The sequence below is a fragment of the Neofelis nebulosa genome, chromosome 2 (assembly GCF_028018385.1).
Source record: "Neofelis nebulosa isolate mNeoNeb1 chromosome 2, mNeoNeb1.pri, whole genome shotgun sequence".
Classification (NCBI taxonomy): Eukaryota; Metazoa; Chordata; class Mammalia; order Carnivora; family Felidae; genus Neofelis; species Neofelis nebulosa.
Window position 1 is genome coordinate 122,740,871 of NC_080783.1, and position 19,042 is coordinate 122,759,912.

At 50.3% G+C, this 19,042-nt stretch overlaps 1 protein-coding gene across 3 annotated transcripts in view; it reads right to left on the bottom strand.

Annotated features, from left to right (window-relative positions):
- MAB21L3 (mab-21 like 3) overlaps positions 1 to 19,042 on the bottom strand; it is a 138,303-nt gene that overhangs the window by 31,570 nt on the left and 87,691 nt on the right. For all 3 annotated transcript variants that reach the window (XR_009257798.1, XM_058716097.1, XM_058716098.1), the window contains exon 6: positions 1,187 to 1,302. Coding sequence is in view for 2 of the 3 variants with exons in the window: in XM_058716097.1 (XP_058572080.1) it covers positions 1,222 to 1,302 (81 nt within the window). In the remaining variant the exon portion in view is untranslated. The remainder of the gene's footprint in view (positions 1 to 1,186; positions 1,303 to 19,042) is intronic.

A 19,042-nucleotide genomic window follows, 5' to 3' on the forward strand; every position in this document is an offset into this window, starting at 1 on the left:
CCCCTGATCACACAGCTTGTGTTGCCCTGGCCTCTGGTCCAAGCCACTCTCATTTCCTGCCTCACTGTTACAAAAGCATCTTGACTAATCTTGCTTCTTCTCTGGCCTCCCCCCCCCCTCCCACCCCTCCATCTATTTTCCACAGAGCCAGCCAGAGTGATGCCATTAAAATGTAAATCAGATTATGTCATTCTTCAGCTCAAAATCTCACTTTGAGCAAAAGCTGAAATCCTTACGTAGGCCTGCCAGGGACCTGGCCCTGGATACTTCTCTGATGTCACCCCCCACTCCCCACTTCTCTGCAGGTACTCTGGCCTCCTTGCGGTTCCCTGAATACATCAAGTACACGCTCACTTTCACACTTGCTGTCACTCTGCCCCGGGTATCCCTCCTGCAGAAATCTCTGGGTCTAGCTGCTTCCGCGTTCTGCTCCGATGTCTCCAGCTTTCCCTGACATCCCTAACTGAAATAGGATCGAATCCCTATCCTCACCTTCCACCCCAACACTTTCTCCTTAATTTCCCGGTAGCACATATTGCCTCCTCACATACTAGATATGTATTTGTTTATCATCTATCTGCCCCCCTCCCTACCACTCCTAGAATGTATGCAGCATGAGGGCAGGGAGTTTGAGCCTTTAACAGGCCCTTAGTAAAATCTGATGAATTAATAATGGAAAGGGGAGATCCCACAGTAAACCAACACATAACTAAGTTATACTTTGGACCCCTCTGAGTTAGATCAGTGGTAGTCAGTCCCACAGAGCCCTGTCAACTCTGTATTTCCAAACTGAGATTCTGGATCTACAAGGGCAAGAAACAGATGCTGGGGGGTGGTATACCTCTGTGGGTACTGCCATCCAGAAAGACCCAGCCAGCCAGCTTCCTTCAAAGCTCCAGCTCCAATTTTCTGAGTCCTGGGCCCTTGTGGCAGAGTCTTTTTGCAATGCAGATAATTCCTCCGTGATGAAGCAAGTTCACAACCCCTCATTTTTTCTACATTCTTTTCCTCAAAGCTGCCCTCCCCTGTATGCACAGCAAAGAAACCTTCCCAGCAGAGTTCACCCTCTCCTTTCCTGCCACAAGATCCCTTCCTGCCACAAGATAACACCCAGTTAAAAGAACTTGATCAGCCAAACTAGAATCCTTTTGGTAACTGTGTCTAGCCATAGGATAACCACCTGTACCTTGACAAGAAAACTGATCATTCTGGCGGGAGACCTCATTCTTGTATCGGCGTTAATGTGACTTTTCTTCTGTCAGGTGAGCCAAAACTTTTCTCTCCTCCCCAGACGATGGTGTTCTTTTGTGAAAAATAGAAAAATGCAAGAAAATAAAAAATAAATTTATAAATAGATAAATCATACGATAAGAAAATAAAATAGAATAGAAAAACACAACATCCTGTGCAGACAGCAAGAATCCCCATGAGGAACTGTCTTGCTTGGAGCCTCGCCAGTGTGGCATTTAATACACGCCTGCACCACTAAATAGACATGCAGCGACTTCCCCGGGTGATTTTTTTTTTCTTTGCCATGAGAGACCCCACTTCATGTTTTGGAACAATCCTACAGATCGTGAGACTGGCAAAAGGTGACAGAGGGACCCAACTGGAAATGAGACACAGCAGCAGCCTGAACCCTGCTTCGCCTCCACTGAGTAGGATTAAATTGAGCTAATTGGACAAAGACGTAAGGCAAGACGTCTGGATCTCCGGAAGGGGTTAGGAAGACTTTCGTTAATCTTGCCCATGGTAATGCATCGGCATAGCTGGTTTAGAACAAGTCACCTGAAGAGGAGGTGAATTCCAAACGCACTGGGAGAAATGGATTTTGCTGAGTGAATCCTCACTCTCCACACAGTGAGGAGGAAGAAAAACCCTTTAGGCAAGAAACTATGAGGCAGTTGGGAGCATTTAGTGTTGATTGGGTATCAGAGCACTGTGAAAGAGGTAATCAATACCTGAATTCCAAATAGCAATTTCATCCCATCTGGAACTAGGCCAAATGCTGTGCAAATGGCCTGGGGCCACCCACTGGTAGGCATGAAGGAAAGAGATTTAAAGTAGTGGGTACTCCTGACAGTTAAGCGATTAAGTTTCCCTTTACTTGTGCTTGAGTTGGCTATGTCAACATTTTTTAACAGATGCAGAACCAGCCAAAGGTCAAAATGCTTAATAAACTGCAAAAGTCTACAAAAAACCAAAACCACAAAAAAACGTACACACAAAACCTGTTGGATTTTGTTTTCTAGCTACTATTTTCCAACTCATGGTTTATGTATTAAAAAGCTTAGGTGACTCCTGTGCTACCAATGTGTCACTGGCCCATCTCAGGTAAGTCATTATAGCTTCCATACCTGAAGACCTCTGCTCATCTTGCGATCCTATCAAGATTCAGGTGTCCCTGAGGAATCAACACTCAGAACTCAGCTCAAGAGGAGAGCTTGTCAAACTCCTGTGCCTTCAAGTCAGCTGGGCAATCTTGTTAAAAGATTCTGACTGCCTGGGTCTGGCATGCGGTTTGAGAGTCTACATTTTCTAACAAGCTCCCAGGCAAATGTCAAGGCCGGTCCAGGGATGGACCACACGTGGAACAGCAGGGCTTTGGGCTACACAGTCTGTGACCTGAGTTCTGTTTTCAATGATAGAATTTCTGAGGATGTGGCTTCAAAGTGTAACTGGTTAGATCAGTTGTCAGGAGCAGTGGTTCTCAGAGTGTGATCCAGGGACTAGTGACATGGGCATCACACGGGAGCATGTTAGAGATGCTAATTTTCTGGTTTCTAAACCAGAAACTCTGGGGGGGTGGGAACCAGTAATCTATGTTTTAAAGAAAATTTGTTTTAATGTTTATTCATTTTTGAGAGACAGAGCGCCAGCAGGGGTGGGCAGAGAGAGAGGGAGACACAGAATCCAAAGCAGGCTCCAGGCTCTGAGCTGTCAGCACAGAGCCCGATGAGGGGCTCAAACTCACGAACCGCGAGATCATGACCTGAGCCCAAGTCAGAAGCTTAACTGACTAAGCCACCCAGGCGCCCCAATGTTTTGATAAGCCCTCCATGTGATTCTGGAGGAAAGGTGCTCCAGAACATTAAAATCACCTGGGGAGGGGCTCCTGGGTGGCTCAGTGGGTTAAGTGTCTCACTCTTGATCTTGGCTCAGGTCATGATCTCATAGTTCTTTTTTTTTTTTTTTTTTTTTTTCAACGTTTTTTATTTATTTTTGGGACAGAGAGAGACAGAGCATGAACGGGGGAGGGGCAGAGAGAGAGGGAGACACAGAATTGGAAACAGGCTCCAGGCTCCGAGCCATCGGCCCAGAGCCTGACGCGGGGCTCGAACTCACGGACCGTGAGATCGTGACCTGGCTGAAGTCGGACGCTTAACCGACTGCGCCACCCAGGCGCCCCTATGATCTCATAGTTCTTGAGATCGAGCCCTGCATGGGGACTGTTTAGGATTCTCTCTCTCCTCTCTCGCTCTGCCCCTCCCCCCGTGCCGTCTCTCTCAACACAAATACATAAACATTTTTTTAAAAAATAAATGAAATCACCTGGGGAGTTAAAGAAAATGAAGACCTGGGTCCCATCCCAGAGAATCTAGCTTTTTCATTCTGGGGTGGGACCCAGGCATTGGGATATTCCAAAGGCATCCACGGAGATCACTATCAAGAATAGCTGGCCTAGAACAGAAAGCTAATCCTGCTGCAGTAGGAGACTTAGCTGGAAAGCATCTGACTGAACCACCACAGACTGGTCGCAGGCTGGATGTCTGTCTGCACAGTGTGCACTCCAGCTCTCCAGGGTGACTGTGTCCGAGTGGGGATAATGCAAAATCACTTCCTCACTGCTCACCCTACCATCCACCCTCATCCCTGGCTATTGTCTCCTTTTGCTCATGATGTGTCTGGCTGGAACCCACCCCCCTTCCCCTCCCCCCCCCACCCACTGCTGTGCTGTCACCAGTTGAAAGTTTCACCCATCGTTAAAAGCCAGTATCAATCCAGATCTTCAGAAATCCCTTCCTGAACTCTCTTGCCAGACGAGATTTACCCTTCTGTAGATGTTCACCGCATGCTGTCTGCAAGTCTTATTTTCTTTTTCTTTCTTTAATGTTTATTTTTGAGAGACAGAGCATGGTAGGGGAGGGGCTGAGAGAGAGGGAGACACAGAATCCAAAGCAGGCTCCAGGCTCCGAGCCGTTGGCACAGAGCCTGATGTGGAGCTTGAACTCACGAACCGTGAGATCATGACCCGCGCCGAAGTTGGGCACTTAACCAACTGAGCCACCCAGGCGCCCAAGTCTTATTTTCTTATACTACCTACATTTCTTGACTCTTGCCCTCTGCCGAATTGTAAATTCTTGGACACCCAGGATGGCATAGCCCTCAACTTTGCACCTCTTCTGTCAGTGTAAGTGCTTCACTGTGAACCTAGTAGGCACCCAGTAAACACTTCCTTGAATCTGGGATCAGAGCTCCTGGGTTTGAGGCTTGCCTTTGCAATTAGGGCTTGTGATCCAGGTTGTTGGATATCTCCTAGCCTCACTTATCTGCAAAATTAGGATGTTGAACTAGATGATCTTTTAGGGTATCTTTCAAATCTCAGATTTGATGGTTCCGGGTCGTCTATGCTGATTCCTGGAAAAAGAAGTCTGATACTGGCTGCTGTTGGCCGCTGGGTCAGAGATGGACACAGACAGATGGGGTCTCTTTCCTCCCCTTGTGTTTCTGGGCTGCACTGTGACTTGACTGCACCCGAGGGGGCACTGTGGCAGTTCTGGGCACAGAGAATGGGTGTGTCAGGCAGGGCTGGAGTGAGGTAGAGGGAAAGAAGGTGAGGAAGAAATTTGGAACGTTGGGACCCCAAAGGAGGGCCTTCAATCTTGGCTTTACGAACACCTGATGTCAGACACCTGAACTGTTCTGTTGGAAGACTGGCCATCTTCCCGGAGAGACCATATGGAAAGGCCTTGGGTCTACGTGGAGAGAGACGTGCCCCGCAAATCCAGCCTTAAAGCCATCCCTGCCAAGGTGCCAAGTATGCAAGTAAAATTGTTTTGGACCCTCTGCATCAGCCACCACTAGCCACAAGCCACTGCGTGATCCCAAACCATCTGGAGCAGGAGAATCACCCAGCTGAGCCCTGCCTCATTCCTGATCTACAAAGTCACAACACATAATGAAACGGGTGCTGTTTAGGTCACCAAGTTTAGAGGAGCCTGATTAGGCAGCAATAGATAACCAGAACATAGCATTACTCTAGGTGACATTCTATGTGCTTTAGCAAGCAAATACTTGACAAATGTCGGAGAAAATACACATACATACATACATACATCACATGGGCTTGTAAGAGTGCAAGCCATCTTGTGCTATTCCCACTGACTTTGATTCCGTGAGGCAGTTAAATGGGCTGTGGATACATTTCGAGAGCAAAATGCACAACCGCCGACAACAAGGGCCTCCCTGACAGCTGTGTGCTCATGATGCGGCACCAGGTGCGATGTTGGGACTTGTTAAGACAGTCACAGAAGGAGCCAGGGAATTGCACAGAGAAGGTGGAGCCCTTACAACAAAGAGGGCTTTGTCTGCTCCTGAACACAGTGTGGCCATCTCCTGGGGGGGGGGGGGGAGGGGGGGGTGCGGATGTTCAGTGTAGGGAGAGATCTGCAACTTGAAAAGGGGGATATTACTTTCTCCTCTCCCCGACTAATGTAAACCTCCCCCGAGATCTTTTGTGCAGTTATAATAGGGACACCTTCAGAATCACAGCCTCTTTTTCTGAACGTGTTTCTTATGTAAATGCTGCATCAGAGAAATTTCCCTCTGCTTTACACTTGAATTCTGCTTTTAAAACCTGCAAAAAAGAAACACAGAGAAAGACACCTTGAAAATACTTTGGGTTTCATCTCTTTTCCATTTTTACCTCAAGCTCCCACAGTTTTTTTTTTTTTCTTCTTAATCCTTGTTCTTCAAGTCAAGCATATTTTAAAAGCATCCTCTGTTGAACTGGGTAAAGCAAAAAAAAAAAAATGGATGATACCGGTACATTTAGGCTGCCTGAATATACCAGAAATACAAGGCACTTGATAGTGATCTAATAATCCTTAGGATGTCACAGTGAAGTCACAGTGAAGAGCAGGGGAGTCAAGGGACCTTTAAAGAGGTGGCATCGGAGGCCTCGGTGCACCCCTCCCCCAAGCCACAGAGCTTCTGGAGGCAGCACTAGGGAGAGGGGGGAAAAAGCCCTGGATCCATAGGTATCTCTTAGGAAGGTTTTCTTTTGTTCCTTGTCTCCCTTCCACTTCCCCACCACCTGTCCCTAGGGAGGACCCACCACCTTTTTAGTGGTTTTGACTCGCCCACAGCGCCCCCATAGGGCGACTCTCAGACCATCACACACCGTCTTACTGTACTGATTCCTTCACACCTATTCACCTGCTTGGGAACAGCAGCGATGATTCCGTGTCGGTATCCCTGCACACAGCAAAATAATAACAACGCACTTAATGGATGAATGGGTTTGGATTCCAAGTCAACTTACTAGCACCACTTTCTTGGGCAAGTTCTTTCCTCCTGAAGACCCGGGTTTCCTTCTCTGTGAGATGGGGAGACTAACAACCACCTCCCTGGTCATTGTGAAGAATCAAGGGGGTAACACTTGTGATGGGCACGGCTGCACACTGGAGGCACGCAGTAGGTCCACAGGTCAGATTCAGTGACTCTCTCCCAGACTCGCCGACAGATGGAAGGAGCCTAGCCTCTGTGCGGCAGGGGCGCCGGGAGGGTTCGCTGCCCCCACGGTACCGCTCCCCATTCCTGGTTGTCCCTTAAACCCATTCCCTCAGGGACCTGTCCTCTAACCTGAGGCTCAGATGCTGCTTACAAGGCAGATCTCAGGGAGGGAGGAGAAGGGAAGCGCTTCGGGCTGGTAATCGGTCACTGAAACCTCAGTGTGAACTACTCCCCATCATCCTTCCCATGGAGGAGTGAGGTAGACAGGACAGTGAGGCAGGGGTGGGGATGGGATAAGGAGAGAGAGGGTGAGGAGGGCGTTGGGAATGTTGGGGCGCAGAAGAATCCGGAGCGGCTGCCTGGTACACGGGGAAACATTGTCAAAGTCAGAGAGAGATCAGGGTTCAAGTCTGGGCTTTTCCAGCTGCTGGAAGTGTGGCTGGAGGCAAGGTCTTTGTAAGCTCTTTGTAGTTTTCGGATCTGTAAAATGGGGCGGATACTAGCTAATTTGGGGGTACGTCTGAGGGTAGAGGGAGGCAACCTGAAAAGGGCTTAGTCGGTGGTGGTCGGGAGGCGCGCTGAGCGCCGAGGACTGGGCCCTGCAGGCTGGATTCACCACCGAGCAGCAGGCCGAGGAGGTGGCTCCTCTAGATTGCGGTTACTGTTTTCCTTCTCTCGGCTGGATCTCCCGGGCTCTGCTCTTTGTCTGGGGCCAGCTGTGCCCACAGTGACAGCCACCTACATTCATTCCTTGTGAGAGAATGCATCTTCTCCCACCTCCCACCCCGAACGGGGAGCAGAGGCAAGCCTACGATACTCTTTCCTTCCAGCTCCAGGAAGGAAAGGGTGAAACATTCCACGGTCCCCTAGAACGCTGGGAGAAAACACCGGTAGGTGGGAGGCACTTCAGCGGCGGGGGCGTGGGGGGCGCCGCGGGCGGGGGGCTGCGGCGCAGGTGCGAGCGGGGCGCGTCCCCTGCCCCCGGGGCGTCGTTAAAACCCCCGCTGGCTCCTTCCCCCTCCCTCGGTCTCCGGCGCAGTCCTCCGGCCACACCGGTTTTCTCTTCCCACCCCAGCCCCTCCCACCGCTCCTGTGCCCAGTCTCTGCGTGCGCGAGCCGGGGACCGCGGCCCCCACCGCTGGTGGGGGACAGGGGGAGCGCGGGGGCTGGGGCGGCAGTGCGGGCGAGGCCTCTGCCATCCCTCTCCTCGCCCCACCCCTGGCTCCTCCTCCTCTTCCTTTCTTCCGCGCCCCCCAACCCCAATTACACCCTTTCTCCCGGTGCGCTACCTCCTTCTCTCCCCACCTCCTACAGCCTCCCGGTCTGGACCGCCCCAGGGGGAAGGCCAGTGCCGTGGACCCCGATCCCAGGACCCCGCTGACCTATTCTCGCTTTGCAGCGAGAAGGAGCTCTAAAGACCACTCTGCCGCAGGCCCCGGCCGGCAGGTCCCAGTCGGCCTGCGCCTGCTGCTGAGATCCGCAGCCTGCGCCCCTCTCCCGGGCACTCCACGCCCCAGGCACTGCCCTGTGTGCCCCGTCTAGGGTGGCCCCCAGGCCCGGTAAACTAGACAGGCTCGCAGTCCCCACCTCTGAGAACCACATGTTGGGGGAAAAGGGAACAGTAACAAAGCGAAGTCGCAGTCCCCGCCTGTCCCTGGGTACAGACACACTCCAGGGAGCTCACGTTGTTCCCTGGGCCCGGGAGGGGGCAGCGGGGGAGGGGGTAGCTGGAGTGTCGGGGTACTGCACCGCGATGGATGGAACTGGAAGGGAGCCTCTCACTCTTAAGACTGCGGGTCCTTCTGGCGAGGCCGGGCCCCAGAGCAGAGTGGGGCCTCATCCAAATTCAACCTGGCACTCTGGAAGCCTTTGACATTTCCTCTGCGGGAAGAGGCTCCACCATAGGTCACATAGCTCTAGGAATGGGGAAAAAGAATCGTGATCTGAACTGCGGTGGAGAGTGTTTACCCAAAATCTTATTAAGGTTTATTTTTAGAGCCTATGTCGGCTGGCCTTATCACCAGAGACAAATTCTAGAGGGGTCTCTCTGTTCTCCTGACCTTTAAGAAAAGACTTCAAAGATGAGAGACAAGCAGGGAGAGGCAGGCTCTGTCCTGGGCCGGGTCCCCCACGCAGCCGGTAATGCCTGGCTGGTGGGAATCCTTTCCAAGGGGTGAAAGGCATTGTCCAGCCCTTCTTCCAAGCCTAGACACCACAAAAGACAAGTCTCCCTACCCGCTCCCATCCCATTCCGGTACCGTCCCGCCTCCAGCCGACCTTGGGAAAAGGCCAGACTGACCTTGGGGGTCGTCTCACAATAACAATTACTAGGTGCCATTACTGTCCACAGGCTTCGCCTACAGTAGCTCTTTTAATTCTCGCCTTAGTTGGGTCATTATCCCCATTTTACAGATTGAAAAAGGAAGGCACAGGTGTTGAAGCAATTCCCCGTAGGTCACAGAGCTTTCGGATTGTTCTCTTCAGCACAACAGAGTTCTGGCCTGGAGGCACCCTGCCCCAGCCCTCAGGGGCCAGAGAGCAGTCTGGAAGATGGCCACACCCTGGCAGATCTGGCCACAGGCCCCGAGGCAGGGCCTCAGGCGGTATGGATTGCTGCAGCAGAGGCAGGGACTTGGCAAGGCACTGTTGGAGCCTTGCCCAAAGCTGCCTCTCCCTGCCAGGCTGCAGAACCCATCTCCCAAGTCTGCGTCCTGAACAGCCACTGCTTTCCTAGGACCCCACCAGCAGCTGGGTGTCTCCCTCTCCGTCAGACTCCAAGGAGTCACGGTTTTAACGGCCCCCGGGGGGGTGGGGGGTGGGGGGGGGTGGGGGGGTGGGGGGGGTGGGATGTGGAAGCTCTGAGTGAAATCCCCAGAGACCTAGAGGGGTGGCTGGAGAGTGGTTCAGAGAGTGACTTGACTCCCCACTGTGAACCAATCAGAACGACTGGGGTGGGGAGGGCCCTCCCCCAGGAGTTGTGCCCCCCTGGGGTTGGGGGGAGGAGAGGCTTGATTCAAAAGGGGATGGGGGGGTGGGATGCTGAAATTCATAGAGGGAGGGACTCAGTCCTGCCCTGGCTCTGGGGACTCCTTGGGCACCATCCTTTCTTTGGCTCAAAAACTGCCCCATACCACATGTTTGCCAGCTCCCTCTGGTGTGGCCAGGGGAGGAGGGGGGCGGGGAGGATAGTCCATATGGCCGGAGCAGAGCAGGGGAGAAGAGCAAAAATCCGTGGGAGTGCCAGGAAAGCTGGAGGGGCTGTCTCCTTTCCTGCAGGAAGGAAATCAAGGCCACAAAGAACTAAACTGCCTCCTGGTGCAAGGCGGGGGGCCGGACCATCTGGGAACATTGCCTTAGCGCAGCAAGGGAGGAGGGCCAAGGTGGCTACAAGCCACAACTGTGTTGAGAGCCACCAGGAGAGTGTGCCCCACCCGCCCCCCACATGTGGCTATACAGCTATGTCCCTCCAGCCTTTCAGTTTTTCATGCCAACTTTAACACACTTTGTGTCCACATTGGAACATACCCATATTTGGACATAAGCCCCCACACGCATGCATACTGGTGGGCAAAATAAAACACAAATGTAGCCATTAGTGAAGATCACCGTCGTGAGATACACATTTGTCCTTTGGCACGGAGACAGGCTCAGCCCCAGAGATATACCCCGACAGACTCCAAGACGTGTCAACTGGGCGTTCCTAGGGAGGATCACTATGGCCCACTGCTGGCTGCGCCCAGACAGCTGGCCCCAGAGCCCAGTATCTGGCACCTCCATGGCCACAGCTCAGTTGTTCAAACCAAGGCTGGTCTGGGAAGCCCTGAGAATCCGAGGAATTGCTCTGGAGATACTGGGCTTCCTAGAGAGGTTTCAGACACTCAAACTGTGGGGTCACCTGAGAAGCTCTGGGAGCGTCCTAGAGGGAAAGGAAAGTTTTATCTAACTTTGGCCTAAAACTTCCACGAGGTCAGTGCTGATCAACAGTGCTCCTCGGCCCCACGGCGTCCCCTGGCTTGGATGCCAAGGATCACGGTGCCCCCAGTTTGCTCCGTGTGTAGATAGATCCATACAGGAAAAGCACAGACCTGGAGGCTGGATAGTGCGGGTTAATAGCCCAAATTATGGAGTCAGATGGCTGGGTCTGAATCTGTGCTCTGTCACTTACTGTGTGACCCTGGGCAAGTTACTTAACCTCTCCAGGCTAAGCTTCCTCAATTGTGAAATGAGAGCAGTGATAATCCTTACACCCTAGGACTATTTTAAGAATTAAATGGACACAGTTGAGCGAAGTGCTTAAACAGTACAAAGCAAGTTCTAAGAACCTGGGTAGTCCGGTGAGAGGGTCTGGGGCCCAAGGGGCAGGCAATGGGGTGTCTGGGGAGTGGAGGGTGGTCTGGAGAGAGGCGAATGGTCAGGAAATGACCACAGACCCGAGTCTCTGTGTGTCAGCTTGAGTATTCTGGAGGGAAAATAAATCAGAGCGTATTTCCTCAGGGAGCACGGTGTGCTCAGCCAGAAAGCCGCAGAACAGAGGAACATTCTCTCATTACGGTATAATAATATCCAAGATAATGTTCTCCTTTCACAGGAGCCCAGAGCACTTAGAGATTGCATTGTCAGAGTCCCACTTGCATGGGCCCTGGGCTGGGTGGCTGAGACTGCCAGAGCCGGTCTGCTGCTGTAGTGGGGATGACAGAACCTGGGCCACGGGCACTGTGGGCCCAGCCGCACTCAGCGGAAGGACTGTAGCCTCCGTGCTCCCGCAGCAGGTCCGCTGGCACATGGCCGACCCGTGGAGAGACGACTGCCCTTGGAGGTCCTCACCAGCTTAGAAAAGCACAGAGGCCTTGGAGGGGCTTTCCAGAAGCGGGGGATCTCTCTATGCTCACTGCACTGCCAACAGGAGAAATGGGGGGCAGGGGGTCTAGTCCTGAAAGTTGGCACTTACTTCCCGGCAGCCTTTGCAGGCTATGTCTGTGTCTAAGGTCCCCTGAGCCGGGGCAAAGCAGACGGAGGGAGACCCCACAAGAGAGGGCAGGAAATGACTTCTCTTCTGTCCAGTGCAAGCCCTCCCTAGGCTGTGGACTCTGTTTGGGTGAAGAAACCCAGGTGGGCACAACTCACGGGTGACAGCCCTCTGCCTCTCTGGTTGTTCTGCTCCAGGCTGGACTACACGTGCAGAGAGAGGCGTTCTTTGTGTGAGGAGACACAGACCCACTGAAGGATTGCATGAGCCCAAAGAAATTTCAGAGACCTAATGACTTGAGAGGGTCACCAAAGCAAAGCAAAGTTGCCAAAGATCGGTATGAGTCGGGTCCGGGGAAGGCTCACTACTTTTCTCCTCTTTTTTTTTTTTTTTTTTTTACGTTTATTTTTGAGAGACAGAGAGTGAGTGGGTGAGGGACAGACAGAGGGAGACACAGAATCTGAAGCAGGCTCCAGGCTCTGAGCTGTCAGCACAGAGCCCAATATGGAGCTCGAGCCCAGCAACCACGAGATCATGACCTGAGCTGAAGTTGGACGCTCAACTGACTGAGCCACCCAGGCGCCCCTACTTTTCTCCACTCTTAAGCCAGGTTTGATGTTTCCCTTTTAGGAGAAAGAGGAAGCATGTGATTCTTGAATTAAGAAGTTCTTCACGCCCTATTCCAGACCTCCTGCCTGCCTGGGCTCCCATGCAAGCCCTCGTGCTCAAAGATGACTCCCTAGGGGCGCCTGGGTGGCGCAGTCGGTTAAGCGTCCGACTTCAGCCAGGTCACGATCTCGTGGTCCGTGAGTTCGAGCCCCGCGTCAGGCTCTGGGCTGATGGCTCGGAGCCTGGAGCCTGTTTCCGATTCTGTGTCTCCCTCTCTCTCTGCCCCTCCCCCATTCATGCTCTGTCTCTCTCTCTGTCCCCAAAAAAATAAATAAAAAATGTTGAAAAAAAAAATTAAAAAAAAAAAAAAAAGATGACTCCCTACATGCCTTCGGTGAAGAGTGGCATAGACCCATTCCATAAGTCATGGCATAGACCCATTTCCCCCACACTGGCAACTGGCACCAGGGAACCTCATCATCTTAGCACCTTTTGCCTGGATTTCTGCAAGGTCTAGGTCTCGTATGGATGTCATGAGACAAGACCATTGTACTCCTAGCGCTTAAGGTAGAGACAGACATGCAGTGGGTGCTCACGGCTTCTCAACTGCCTCCCTATTGCCGATGGCCAACCAGTGACGGCCCGACCACAACAATTTTACCACCTTTGGCCAAGTATGAATTGTGAGCCAGCATGGTTCTGCGTGCTTTGTGTGTGCTGTGTCATTCGGTGTTGTCACAACCGTCCGGGACAGGTCCTCTCCTTAACCACGGGTTACAGATGAGGAGCCTGAGGCACAGAAAGGTTAAACGCTTTGCTTAAGGCCGCACAGCTACTAAGCGATGGGGCCAGCATTTGAACCTGGGTAAAGTCCAAGCATCTAGCTGTGAGACACAAGGTCCTTTGGCACGGCCCTCAGCCCTCTCCAGCTCCAGCTCCTGAGGTGCCCTACCTTGGGTCCCGCTAACAGCCTGTGTGCCCCCTCTCCCTGTCTCTGTCTCTGTCTCTCTGCCGAGGCTGTTGTTTCTACCTCACCGTCCCCCCGACCCCCTCCATCTCGCCACACCACACCCTTCTCCTGGCTAACACCTACTTCTCTTTCCAGATTAATTTTACCGGCCACCTCTCCTTGGCAGGCTCCCCTTATCTGCACTCCCCAAGTCCCCAAGGCTGAGCTGGGCGTCCCTCTTTTATGCCTCCATAGCAACATGTGAACACGCGTAGGGCCCCATCACTGCACAATGGCGCTTGCTGTTCCGGTGGTTTGTTTTCTCCCGCACGTGACTGTCGTTCCCTCGGGACAACAAGGATGTCTTCTCCATCATGGTATCACCAGCACCTGCACCTGCACCAGCACCTGCAGACTTGGCAGGAGCACGTGCCGAGTCTATCACTTTCCCTCCTCCTCTCCCCCCCAACCCTTTGAAAACACGGGAGCGATCCTTAGCTCGAGGGTCACACACAAGCAGGCCGTGTGCCGCGTTGTACCTGCGGTTCACGGTTTGCCGGCTCCACTGTCGTTGGGCGACGCGCTTCCAAACACAAAGTTTACCAGTCAGACTGATTCGGTGATTTTCACGTGAGAGCCATACTGGCATTTCAGACCAAGGGGGAGGGGGTGGGCGGATGTTTTCGGTGGTCACAGGGACTGGGGGTAGCGCGTTAGCATCGCTCGGGGCCCAGAAGCTGGGATGCTGGGCATCTGGAGGTGCCCAAGGCGGTCCCACAGGGCCATTCCCTGAGGAGCACGGGCCGGCCGTTGGACGCTTCTCTCTCACTGCTCGACGGTAGCAGTGAAACCGCCTCGGGGATTCACTGACAGAAAAGACATTAGAGAACCAAATCCATCTCAGAGCCAATTATTTAGGCAGTAGAGACAGGAGAAATGAGAATGTAAGCCTCGAGGCAAGGACTCTCTCAGGTTCTTCGTGGGATTCCTGGCACAGTGCGCAACACTCACAGGCCTCCGTGTCTGTGAATGTTTCACCCGAGGAGCCTGAATGGAAGCAGGGATCACTTAAAATGGGTCAGAATCTGGCCTGAGCAGGCCAGATCCATCTGGAAGCCTGTCCCCGGCTGAGTGTGCGGGGGCATGAGGCTGTGTGCTGGCAGACTTCACTGAAAAGGTACCACCAAGTCACAGGCACCATGCAGTGGGGAGGCTTGGTTAGCAGTCAAGCCAGTAAGCCCAGGGCAGGCCGCAGAGCTGCCCACACGACTCCCTCTCTCTCTCCCTTCGTCTCCATTAGATAGCCCGAGTTTATGCACACATTGCTATTTAAATAACTTCGGTAAAAATCTCACATTCTCTCATCATGAAAGCTAATCAAATATCAGCCTAAAACCATTACTCAGATGCTTGTGGGTGCCTTAGGGAGATGTACCAGTAAGTACAAAAGGGTTCAATCTGCCTTCTAAATAGCTTTGAGCCTAGTCTCCTACGGCATAGAGACCTTAGTTAGAAGTGGACACAGACGGGGGCGCCTGGGTGGCTCAGTCGGTTAAGCGTCCAACTTCAGCTCAGGTCATGATCTCGCGGTCCGTGAGTTCGAGCCCCGCGTCGGGCTCTGTGCCGACCGCTCAGAGCCTGGAGCCTGTTTCGTATTCTGTGTCTCCCTCTCTCTCTGCCCCTCCCCTGTTCATGCTCTGTCTCTCTCTGTCTCAAAAATAAATAAACATCAAAAAAAAATTTAAAAAAAAAGTGGACACAGATGTGTGAAACTGCTTCTAGTCTCCATAAGCCATGGATTTCTTCACTCTCTTGGAGTCTTCGTTTCCCTATTCGTTAAGGCCAGAGTCACTGATCCCTTCCCAGCCTTTTTTTTTTTTTCTGGGGGTCATTCTGGTGATCCAAAAGATATAGGGCATGTTAAAGTCTTTCGTGAACTATAAAGCACCTGAAGAAATATAAAATCCCATAGGATGCCTTGTTTTTGCATACATCAGAATCTGATTCCTCCTAAAAATTTCTTCTGCCTCAAAATTATTCCTCTAGATGTGGAGAAATGGGAACCCTCTTGCACTGTTGGTGGGAATGCAAACTGGTGCAGCCGCTCTGGAAAACTGTGGAGTTTCCTCAAAAAATACAACTACCCTATGACCCAGCAATAGCACTGCTAGGAATTTACCCAAGGGATACAGGAGTGCTGATGCATAGGGGCACTTGTACCCCAATGTTTATAGCAGCACTTTCAACATAGCCAAATTATGGAAAGAGCCTAAATGTCCATCAACTGATGAATGGATAAAGAAATTGTGGTTTATATACACAATGGAATACTACTTGGCAATGAGAAAGAATGAAATCCTGCCATTTGCAGCAACGTGGATGGAACTGGAAGGTATTATGCTGAGTGAAATAAGTCAGTCAGAAAAGGACAGATACCATATGTTTTCAACATATGTTGATCTTGAGAAACTTAACAGAAGACGAGGGGGGAAGGGAAGGAGAAAAAAAAGTTACAAACAGAGAGGGAGAGAGGCAAACCATAAGAGACTCTTAAATACAGAGAACAAACTGAGGGTGGGGGGGGGGGGTTGGGGAGAGGGGAAAATGGGTGATGGGCATGGAGGAGGGCACCTGTTGGGATGAGCACTGATGTTGTAGGTAAGCCAATGTGACAATAAATATATTTAAAAAAAAACAAAACAAAATTATTCCTCTTTAGAACAAACTAGTTATTTGCATGAGAAAACAGGTCATATAGACCTTTCACTTTGGGGCCAGATGGTAAGGTAACCAAGATTAGTTCCAATTTCATAGCGTCATTTGGAAATGCCATGATGGGATTTCATAAAGCTTTAGGGTATTTGACTCTGTCTTTGATTTCTTCATGCAGCCTGTCTCCATATCAAGGGGTCTGCAACTGGCTGGGCTAGGTGCTAAGATTGGTGCCTTATCTTCCCCACATTGTGGCAACCCCCTAGAGAGTTTATGTAACAAAATTCACTGAGAAATCAACCAGTTGCTTAAAAATTTTTTTTGTATAAAATGAAATCTAGTTATTTTAATCTTTGCTAGGAGACTTAAAACATATTTCCTTCTTGTTAAGTCACCAGCGTATCAGTAAAAAAAGCCAATATATCCAAGTGCAAAAGGTAAACTGCTGGGGAAAATGCAAGTTCCAAAATCTCAGAAGCATTGCTTTTAGTCTTCTTGTTTATGTGCTGAAAGCTGACCCGGTACATCAGGCTGGGAAGAAAAATGGGAAAGAGGGCGAAATATGACTGACAGCCCCAGGAAGAATGAAGAAAATGTGGTTATGGATTCCCAGGAATTCTTCCTCTGTGGTTGATCTCTCCTGTGTCTCACGGGATGGGAGCCGTCTCCACCTCACACGTCCCCCTCTGTTCCTTGAACCAAACCCTCAGGACAGGAGCAAATATTTCTCTCCTACCACCTGCCATCCCATTCTTTGCTGGCTTCAATGACTCCGGGGTTCCTTCCGTAGGCTGGAGAGGCTCAAGTCCCAGGGCTGACTCGGCTCACGTCCACAACACAGCAGCATGCTCCAGGGTCTGCCAATGAGTTGCTCTATGGTCTTGAGCCCTTAACTTCCAAGTGCAGCTCAGTTTCTGACAAAGCAGGAGGACAGACCATATCTGTGAGGCGGCAGGATGTGAGGGAAGTAGAATAGAATACTCTTTGGATGTTAGCTTTATTTTCGTCATTCCACCTCCCCTTCTGCTGGCCCAGGAAACACTGCCCATTTCTCTACAGGCTTTAGGAGCTGCCTTCAACTTCTGGAAGAGTTCGGTCCTGTCAGTCTGATTCGGTCACTTCCCTGACGTGTGAATTAAGCAGGCCAAGCGTGCCAGGCTCAGGTGGGCATGGCAGGAGAGTGACCAAGGGCAGGGTCTCCTGCCATTGCCAAGCAAAGTTCCCTCTAACCAACATGGTGTTACCCTAAGACCTTCAGTCTGGAAATGCTACCCATTCTCAAAGCCCAGCTCACAACCTTGACCTTGATCACCTGGGCTGGAAGAGACCGACCCCCATCACAGCCCTTCTCTGCACCACGTAGAAGCTCGTATCACCGACCACCATGCATTCCATTTGTTTGCATAAGCATGTTGGTTTTCCTCCTCAACAGTCAGTTCCTCAAAGGCTGGATCTAAATCTCATGCCGCCCTGCACCCCAAACAATACCTAGCCTAGTGCTTTGCACACATAAGGTGCTCAATAAACTATTTCATTTCTAAAATAATGGCTTCTTTAGTTTTGTACAGCTTTCCTAGGTTTAATGATTATAAAATATATTTAGCGAAATCTCTAAACACTTGGAAATTAAACAAAAGACTTTAAAATAATTAGTCAGAAAGTTTCAAAGGAAATAAGAAAATATTTTGAATCAATAAAAGTAAAAACATAAAATGTCAAAATTTATAGGATGTACCTAAAGCAGTGCTCAGAAGAAAACAATGCTTATCTTAGAAAAGAAGAAAGGTATCTGCTTAATCATCTAAGCTTATACCTTAAGAACCTAGAACAAGAAAAGCAAAAGCAAGCCAAAGCAAGCAAAAAAAAAAAAAAAAAAAAAAAAAAAGGAAATAACAAAAGAACAGATATCGATGAAATAATAAACAGAAACAATAGAGAAAGTCAATGAAATCAAAAGATGGTTCTTTGAAAAGATCAACAGAATTGATAAACATCGAATAAAAAAAAGGAGAGGAAATGCAAATCATCAATATTCAGAATGAGAGCTATCACTACAGATGCCCTAGACATTAATGTGGTAATAAGAGAATTACTGCCAACAACTCCACACACACAAATCTGACAGTTTAAATAAAATGGCCTAACTTCTTAAAAAGAACAAACTACCAATTCAGCCATGATGAAAAGGGTGATCTGAGGGGTCTTCTAATGATTGAAGACATTGAGTTCATAGTTAGGAACCCTTTAAAAGAGAAATCTCCTGGCCCCCGTGGTCTCACTAGTGAATTCTCACAAACATGTCAAGAAGTAAGAGCAAAAAAGGAGGAGTGCTCCCAGCCTATTTTAGTGGCCAGCATTATCCTGATTCCAAAGCCACACAATGACAACAGAAAACTTCATATCCCCATTCCACGAACATAGATGCAAAAATCCTCAATAAAATATTAGCAAATTGAATCCAGTGATACATGAAAATAATAATACGTTGTGACTAAATGTCCTTGGTGGCTGAATGGGGCAATGATACTCTTCCATAGTCTTATTGTCATGATGGTTACACAAATTTGTACATATATTACAATTCACAGAACTGGGCACGCACACACACGCACACACACACACACACACACACACACACACACACACACACCCCAATTTTACTGTATATCAATTTCTAAAATGAAGTTTAAAAATAGGTGTGTTTGGGGGTGCCTGGGTGGCACAGACTCTTGATTTCAGCTCAGGTCATGATCTCACAGTTTGTGAGTTTGAGCCCCGCATCAGGCTCTGCACTAACGGTTCAGAGTCTGCTTGGGACTCTGTCTCTCTTTCCCTCTGTCCCTCCCCCACTTGTTTGTGTGCGCTCTCTCTCAAAATAAATAAACTAAAAAAATAGGTGTGTTTTGGGGTGCCAGGGTGGCTCAGTCAGTTGAGCATCTGACTCTTGATTTCAATTCAGTTCTTGATCCCAGGGTTTGGGGATCAAGCCCCTTGTTGGGCTCTGCGCTGAGTGTGGAGCCTGCTTAAGATTCTCTCTCCCTCCCTTTGCCCTTCTCCTGCCTACGCTCTCT